The 8,396-nt window shown below is 54.4% G+C and overlaps 1 protein-coding gene across 1 annotated transcript in view; it reads left to right on the top strand.

Annotated features, from left to right (window-relative positions):
- Positions 1-3,903: 3,903 nt before the first annotated feature.
- ds (dachsous cadherin-related 1) overlaps positions 3,904-8,396 on the top strand; it is a 45,673-nt gene continuing 41,180 nt past the window's right edge. The window contains exons 1-2 of the mRNA XM_017904575.1: positions 3,904-4,011; positions 5,757-5,937. Coding sequence (XP_017760064.1) covers positions 3,904-4,011; positions 5,757-5,937 — 289 coding nt within the window. The remainder of the gene's footprint in view (positions 4,012-5,756; positions 5,938-8,396) is intronic.

Raw genomic sequence — 8,396 nt, 5'->3', positions numbered from 1 at the left:
GCGTGACAAAGGATCGTGGTTCGCAGCCGCCGTCCACCCACGACACTTCCGGTTCGTCCTCGAACTCGCTCTCCCTCTCTCTCTCTCTCTCGCTCCTTCTGCCACCCCACACTCCCCCCGCGTAGATAGCCGACCAGTTCGCGTGCGCGAGGACCTTCTCACCGCGTGGTCGCGCAATTAGGCGCTCTTATGTGCAAATGACAAGAATTTTAAATGCGCCTACGCCAGATAAAAACGCTGCGTGTAACGAGCGAACGAGTGTTTCCTGGAATTCCTCCGATGCATTTTTCGCCGCGTACCCCGCGCGCGCTCGTGAATTCGAGTTCTCCGTCGAGTCGGCCGACGAACGCTCGTCTCTGTCCTCCCCTCGTCGGTCCGCGTCGCGTCCACGGCGCCAGGCGCCGAACTCGATTCTCGGTACGCGCGAGCTCGCCGCCGATCGGACGCTACTCGCGGGAGACCTCGCGGGAGACCTCGCGGGAGACCTCGGAGGAGACCTCGGTGGAGAACTCGGTGGAGACTCGGAGAGAGGAAAAAGAAGGCGTAGATAGGAAGGAAGAGCGAAAGGATCGCGGGGAATACTCGCGGCAGTGGTGGACGACTGTCAGTCCATCGGAGAGTCGGCGAGCCGGGAATACCGAGGATGGCTTCCCAGCTTACTCGACGAACAGCTCTATCTGTCGAGCACGAGCTGACAAAAAGCGGCGGCCCGCGTGGTCGCACGCACGAGCAACGGAAAGCACCGGGACGGCGGGGGGTTAGGACCCGAGCAACGGAGAAAAACCCTCGGATACTGCTCTCTCGTGTTCGGAAAGGTGGTAGTGATGGTAGGAAGCAAGGACGAGGAAGAACGCGCGGGACCTCGCGCGTTTATCTCGATCGGTCTGTCGGATTTACTCGAATTCGAGGCCGAGGTGCAAAACCGCGATTCTATTCGCCCGATAAATCTCCACGCGGGGAAAAGAAATTTGCATCGGAACGCGACGTTGGAATTTCGCCAACGGCCGGTTAATAACACGCGACCCACCGCTTCACGACCGCCGATCGACCGGCGACCCCTGCGACTCCGCTCGAGACCGCGGATACCATCTACGTTAATTAGTCAAGGGACAGGAGGGAGAGACGCGATGAATATCGATTTCGCGGAGCGGATTTCGCAATGGCGGAAAGTCGCGCGCGTACTTGGCGACGATCGCTCCAGTTCGTTTCGGTTTTATGGATCGCCGCGAGGGATTAGAGGAGCGTCCGGAGGAAGATGCCACTGCCTTGGGGGATGATTTAGTAACCCGACGATGCGAAGGATAATCGTATGAAATATCGTGGTATCGTAGCTGCGCTACGATCGCGCCGCGTACGATACGTACGTACGGCGATTGCCCGGTGTGTTGGCGGCATCGTTGACCTCGGAGAATGCGAGGTCTTTCGGTAAACCGAACGTACGGGAATCTCGTACGATATTAACGAATCGTTTTCTTTTTGGAACCGCGGGGGTCGGAGAGGTGGAACGGGGGAGCGAAGAGGAAAGGTGGAAAGGCGGGGAGGTATTAACGCGTGGAATCGTTTCGCATTAATCGAGACCGTCCTCGCGATCCTGCCGAGGCGGCCGTTCGTTCCCTTCTCCGTTCCGAGCCGTCGAACCCTCGGCCAACCTATCGATCGTCGATCTAGGCGGGGCGAAACTAGAGCCGCGATTAAACTATAAAATGCTCGGAACGATGAAACGAAACGGACGTTATTAGATATCCCGCGCAGCACGAAGGGAATTTAAAACGTACTATATTTAACTGTAGCACACGATCCGCGAGCGTTGCAAACCGGTCTAGCAATTACGCAGGAGATCGATCGTTGCCTCGTAATAGGCCCTTCTTAAACGCTACAGACCTATGAATCTATACGAACGAAACTTCGTAATTTCCCGCGATAATTGCCACGGACACGCGAATGTTTACCGGGTGGTGGTCGGCTGCTTTTTCACCGTTCGTTTATAACGCGAATCCGCGCAATTTATTCCTTCCGATACGTGCTATCGATTCGGTGCCAGCGTCGCGGTTGCTCGGTTTTCGACGGTTCGTGGAACGGAGAAAGAGCGAGGAATCGCGCGAGGCCATCTATCGCTAGACGGCCAGCGCCGAGGTATATCGTCATCGCGCCGGTGCGGCACATAAAACTCGACATACCAGATGCGGTTCGCCGAGTCATCCGCGATTTACGGCGATAACTTTAGCAGCCGGACAATTTGTACCTGTAACGGGCGAGCTCTCGCGGCGGGTCGAGCCTCGGCGCGTCATCGCCTCGGCGCATGCCGGTGTCGCGCGACTAAATCTCGCGAAATCGACAGCACTCGAACGCTCGTTTTCGAACGGTCGCTCGAGAGAAAACGAAGGTGACGATAGGCGACGCGGCGGCGGCGGCGGCGGCGGCGGCAGGGGAGGCGAACGAAAAGACCAAAAGAGAGCCGTCGTACCCCGTGCTCGAAGGCAGAGGCGCGAGCATGCTGAGAGCCTTTCGAGGCACCGTATTTTATAACCGGTGTAGACAGCCACCGCACGTACAGACGGTTCTCTACCTCTGTCGCGATGCTTGTACGTACCACGTAGCCAAGGCTCGCGCTCGTTCTTCGTGGTCCGGAGAACGTGGGACCCCACTGACCGCCAGCCCATGCTCGGCCACCACGACGCCCGAGCCCATTTTTCCATCTTCTTCCTCTTCGTTTTAAAGGGATGCGAGTCTGCCACTCCACCTACCGAGCGCACCGAGCGGTGCCTTCGTTATTTTACCCCCCGATTCCTCCCCTTCCCTAAAACGCCGCGAAACTGGCTTCTACGAGGTGTACTCCAACGTGCCGACAATACTTTTTTCTCCTTTTCCTCCCTTTACGCCAATCCACGCGTATTTATATATTTATGTATACGTACGTGCACATAAATATATATATATATATACGGTGATAGGGAGCGGAAATTCGATAGAGTCCTGCCAGCCACGCCACCCGTCGCCATTTATCGGACACGCCTTTGCTCGAGAGGGGTCTTTTCGAAAATACGAGAACCCGATTGGCGAGGAAAGGGTGCAAGGTATTTGGTACCGTGCGCGCTGGTATTCACCGAGCTATGCGCTCCGGCCTTTTCGAAGGAAACCCACGGCGGATTGTATTCCGTGTACACCCCGATTGAAATCGATATTCCCGGCAAGGTCGGTGCGCAACAAAACCAGAGGAACAATGGATCGGCTGGTTCTACATTCGCCGAGCACGGGGGAATAACGGGTAAAACTGCTCGCGATTTAATACGGCTCTTTCTTCCATCTTGACCCTCTGTCCCCTCTGTTTCTCGCAGCCTTCCTTTTCGATCTGTCGGACGAGGGGTGGCGTGGAATCGGCGAAAACCGCGACGCGAAACTAGGGAATAATCGATGGAAGAACCGGGCTCGGTCAGTACTGCATGGCTGCTAGATCGTGCTCGCGACCGGGACGAGGAAGGACGGAAAGGTTGGTCGCATTAACGAAAGAATAATTCGCGTGGCGTCGGGATTATCTGATACGTATCGCGAGATAGGAAGCGCGAGAATGCAATTTAGAAATGCAAATCTAAATTGGAAAATTATGCAGATGTGCGTGGAGCGCGAGGGCAGAGGGGTGGAACGAAACTAGTGCGGCATAAAACGGACGGATAGGAATTAATCTGTCGATAGAAAGTGAAACTATCGTCGCACGCGATCGTAAGTTATTAGGATTAGCGTGGAAAATTGTGAACATCGTAGTTGTAATAAGATACCTAGTTAGACGTATCGCGAGCCGGCTTTAATAATTCAGCGAACAGAAACGCTTTCGATAACATCGTTCGCGAACCGTAACTGCTCGTCTACCAGAATAGTCGACGTCAACGGGGGATTAAGCGGTAACTAATGCGAGAGATTAACGAAGACGAGGCTAGAGACGAGGCTAGAGACGAGGCTAGAGACGAGGTCGAAGACGATGTTTCCGACAGGAAGTCGCCGAACAGAGAACGTCGGGCGGGGTCGAAGGGGTGGTGGAGGGGTGAAGAGGGACGATCGAAAGTGGTTTCGCTGGGAATTAGCGGGTAATATCGGTACCGATAATGCTCGGCGATAATTCATTAACACGATGGTCGCGGAACGAAAGCGAAACCCGTCGTTCCACTTTTTCTTTCTTTCCGTTGGAATTATTCGAATTGCCGCGAGGCTGCGAGGAACGTGGAACACTGCCGGCTAGAGAGGAAACAGTCCTGTTAAAACGAATCGACGATTTTCTTTTTCGCCAACTTTTCGCCACGCTCCTCTTCCTTAACCTTTCGGTCATTCTCGTCCGACTCGCACCGCGAGCCGCAGAAACCGTGCAATGCCTCTTCAAGGTGGCAACAGTGTTGGCGGGAAAGTTATTCCACCGGTTGCCGGTAAATCATTCTTCGTGGACTCCTGCTTTATTATCTACTGTCTCTCTTGCTTTCGCTGCAGCCTTCGTTGCTTCGTCCCTTCGTCCTTCTTCGCCTACCACCACGCAAGCTCGGCCTCTCTCTCTCTCTCTCTCTCTCTCTCTTTCTCTCTTTCACTGCTGGAATCTTTCTATACCTACCTACCTACCTACCTACCTACCTACCTACCTACCTACCTACCTACCTATCTCGACATGCTCGGTCGTTGGTTCGTCACGGAAAAACGCGGCGAGAGTCGAATGGGACACTCGAATAGCGCTTTCGGAGCTTAATTACGCAGCTGCTCCGGTATCGGACCGTGTTACGGTTCTCGCGATTATTCGCGATGGAAAGCGTTAAGAACGATTGGTAGCGACGACTGGGTCGGGGCACGTAACGAAGTAATCGATCATCGAAGACGCAATCGCGATCGAATCTCGCGATTCCACGTTCTCGTCGAACACGGGCGGAACGATTTCAGGCGGTGAACAGGCGGATCACGGCTAGATGGCCGGTGCGATACCTCGAACGCGAGAAGAAACTTTAAACTGTCATTAAAGCAGCTCTGGCTGGGTTAAAGGGTTCATTACCGTCCAGCACTCGCGTCTCGGTTTCTTTTGCTTCGAGTTCCCGACGATTGGCACACACCACGACTACTATCCTGCAAATTACGTTCCGCGTTGATAAATTTACGAGTTTTCTCTCCCCTCTCGACGCGTTAACCCGCGTCCGATCGATTACGGTACCAATTACCTATCTAGCGATCGATCCGATGTAATCGACCGCGCGGCACTTCCGATACCGTGCCGCTACGCAAAATTAAAAACGTCTGCTTTACGTTTGACCTCGCGTTTCGTCTCGCTCTTTTTCGACCGAACGAAACGAGACACCGTGTATTACGCGTGCGTCGCGACGCGATCAGGAATTCGACCCCTCGCGGAAATCATCCGTTCCGCCTCGATGCCGAGAAAATCCGTTCGTTCGATATTTACGTTTCCGTGAGCCGCGAAATATCGCGACTCGCCGTGGATAACCCAAACGAGAATTTATTAGCGAATTTGTTAGCGAATTTATTAGCGAATTCGTTAGCGAATTTATGAGCAAATTTGTCAGCGAATTTGTTGCCCGTTGCGAACGGGCCATCTGTCGAACGGTTCACGGGATATCCCGTATTCGGAAACGTGAAACGAAACGTCGTAGCCTCGGAATTTTCATGGAGCGACGACGTTTCCGATCCTGTCAGCGTGCCCGACCGTTCAACTTGTCGCGATGATGCAACGATCGTTTATCGGCATTCAATTAATTCGAATATGTCGATCGTTTCAGGTGCAGGCTACGGATCCGGATTGCGGCGTGAACGCCATGGTGAATTACACGTTAGCCGCGGGAAGAATGGAAAGCGAACAGCTGATGGTACGCAGCGATACCGGAGACATTTGCGTCAGAACACCGTTGGACAGGGAAACCGCACCCTATCTGGAGATTCCTGTCATCGCTACCGACAGAGGTATGTACCGCTCGCGTGACTATTACCGGGGATAAGAAAGAGCGAGAAGAAGCGAGAAAAAGAGCGCGAAAAGAACGAAATGATCCGGTGGAATTATTTCTCGGCGAGGAAGCAGGTATTTTCCATTACGTAGCCGTAAACTTCTTACCCAGGCGTCTCGCGTAACTCTTGCCCGATACGTCGATCGATTAGCGTTGGCGTTTCGTAACGAATCTTCCGTGACCAAAATAGGAGTAGGATAAAGAAGAACCGCGCGAACAATGCTTTTCCACGGCCTTATCGCGGAGGTGGTGCGAGGCAGAAACGAGAACGGAGAAGAAAGCGCGACGACGAACGGTGTGTGGCGACACAGAGCGGTGGAAACGTGTGGCACCAGGAAGAAAAGAAGCAGCCACGGGAGCCGCGCGCTGGTGGAACGAGGGAAGAGCGAGCTATCGCCGTGGCAAGATCTAGCAGCTCTGTAATGGGGTGTATGATTTATGTCGTCGGTGTACGGTGTGCCCATTTTCAACAGCCTCCTTCCAGGTTGCCCTTACGAGCGAGGACAATGACTGAAGTCCATTGATCCGTCGGAAGACCGGCACTGACCTTGTGGGGGCGGGGGGGGGGGAAGGATCGGTTTAGCGGAATTAATAGGAAAATTAGGTTAGCAAACGGCGGAGAGAAGAAAAGGAAGAAGAGCGCGAACAGGGATCGGATGAAACGTTGTAGATCGCGAGGGAACCGGCGGAGAAGGGACGGGAGGATGAAAGAGTAGAAGCAATGGGGAGCTCTATTGTTGGCCGCATACCGTTTTGCAAACAGGAGAACTCCCATCCATAATTGTCGCTCGTTATCGATACGATTGTTCGGCGTGCTACCAGGCTCACCGACACCATCGGCACAATAGTACCGCTGGGATATGACGGGAGAGCAGCGTGCGGGCCAACCACGAGACGCGGCGCTCCACGCGAGCCAGCTTCGCGTGATTTATACCACCTGCTGACGACTCGAGAGACGCGTTGCAAGCGGACGTTGGCCGACTCGAGCGAACGCGCTTCGGCTTTGCCGGCTTTCGAGATACGCGATTACGTGGCACGAAATCAAGCTGGCTAGAGTCGCGATAACTAGCCCGCGAACGCGTCGCGAGCAAGAGGATTTCGCGCGTGCATGTAGTCGTCCACTAGGCCCGTGGTTCGATCGAGATCCACCGCGTCCGGAGAGGAGAACGCGTTCGTCGATAAGCATCTGCTGGAACCGGGAATGATAATCGAAACCCGGCGTATTATCGCGTTAATGGCGCCGGATAACGGCCGAGCTACACCGATAATTATTACCTACGAGTAGTCTTGCTTTGAATCGTGTCGGAGATCCGCGGAGAACGGCTGGATAATGCGCGCGTGCATACGCTTCCTCGTGCGAGTCACTTTGTTCTCCCGCGACCGGACCGGAGAGAGCCGCTGCTAGACTCTAGACACCGGCCCCTCGGGGGTTGCCGGGTAGTAACACTCGGAATAATAAATTTTAAAAACCAACTCTCCGCGTTGCGGCGTGCGAGCGTTGGATTGGCCAAAAGTGCCCACTCCCGTACCTACGTACATACGTACCTTCCGTTTTTTCCTCCTTTCGTTTCAAACCGGAGAGTCCCGAGATGCGTGCATTCATCTGCGAACAATGCGACGAACAGCGGGATAACATCTGAAGATTTGGGTTCCAGGCATCGCGATCTTGACGAAAGAGTTGCCCGGACTCGATGTTATCCGCTTTCTGGAAATTGCGCATTACGTGGTGTACATGCGAAATGGTTCGCGCATCTTGATGCACGTCCTACGATCAACGGGCAGAAATGCAAAGAAAGGCGAGGCCACGGTTGCAGGAACTTCCTGAAAGCCGAAACGACACTGGCGGTGACTTTATTGACACCGGCGTCATAAATCTTTGCCTCTTAACTCCCACCGACGATCATTGTCCCTGTCGTTTCTCCGCTCTCGCGTTTCTTCCCGCGACCGCTCGGCTAACCTCGAGTCTTGTCAGCCGGCGTGGTGTACGACGCTGGGGAAAAGAGCGGAGAATCGCTTCGACTCGTGTCCATCGACCGCGAGCCAACGCGTCGCGGATTTCCTATTTCTCGTTGCCCATTGCGTAAGTGGATTACGCGGCCGTGTGGCGGCATCGGCGGAGGCCGCGAGGCACGGGATTGAGCACCGCTGCCAAGCATCGGTCGCATAAATCTTTCGGAGGCTGTGCGTATCCTCCGCCGCGCGAACCTCGAAAAGGACTCGTCCCGACGATCGACCGCGTGAAATTAAAAGGATCGGTCTGCCAGACACGAGGTATCGGAATACGCGTTAGAGTGTCGTTGACCTATGTCCAGGAAGCAGCGGCCCCCGACGACACGCAGCCATTCACTGGTGGATATTCGGTTTTATTCGATCGTTAATTTGATCGATCTCCGCGGGCTCGGGATGCGCGAGGAATGC

Source organism: Eufriesea mexicana, unplaced genomic scaffold, assembly GCF_001483705.2.
Source record: "Eufriesea mexicana isolate 0111107269 unplaced genomic scaffold, ASM148370v2 scaffold2928, whole genome shotgun sequence".
Taxonomy (NCBI): Eukaryota; Metazoa; Arthropoda; class Insecta; order Hymenoptera; family Apidae; genus Eufriesea; species Eufriesea mexicana.
Note: the sequence above shows the minus strand (reverse complement) of the source record. Positions and strands in the feature narration are given on the sequence as shown.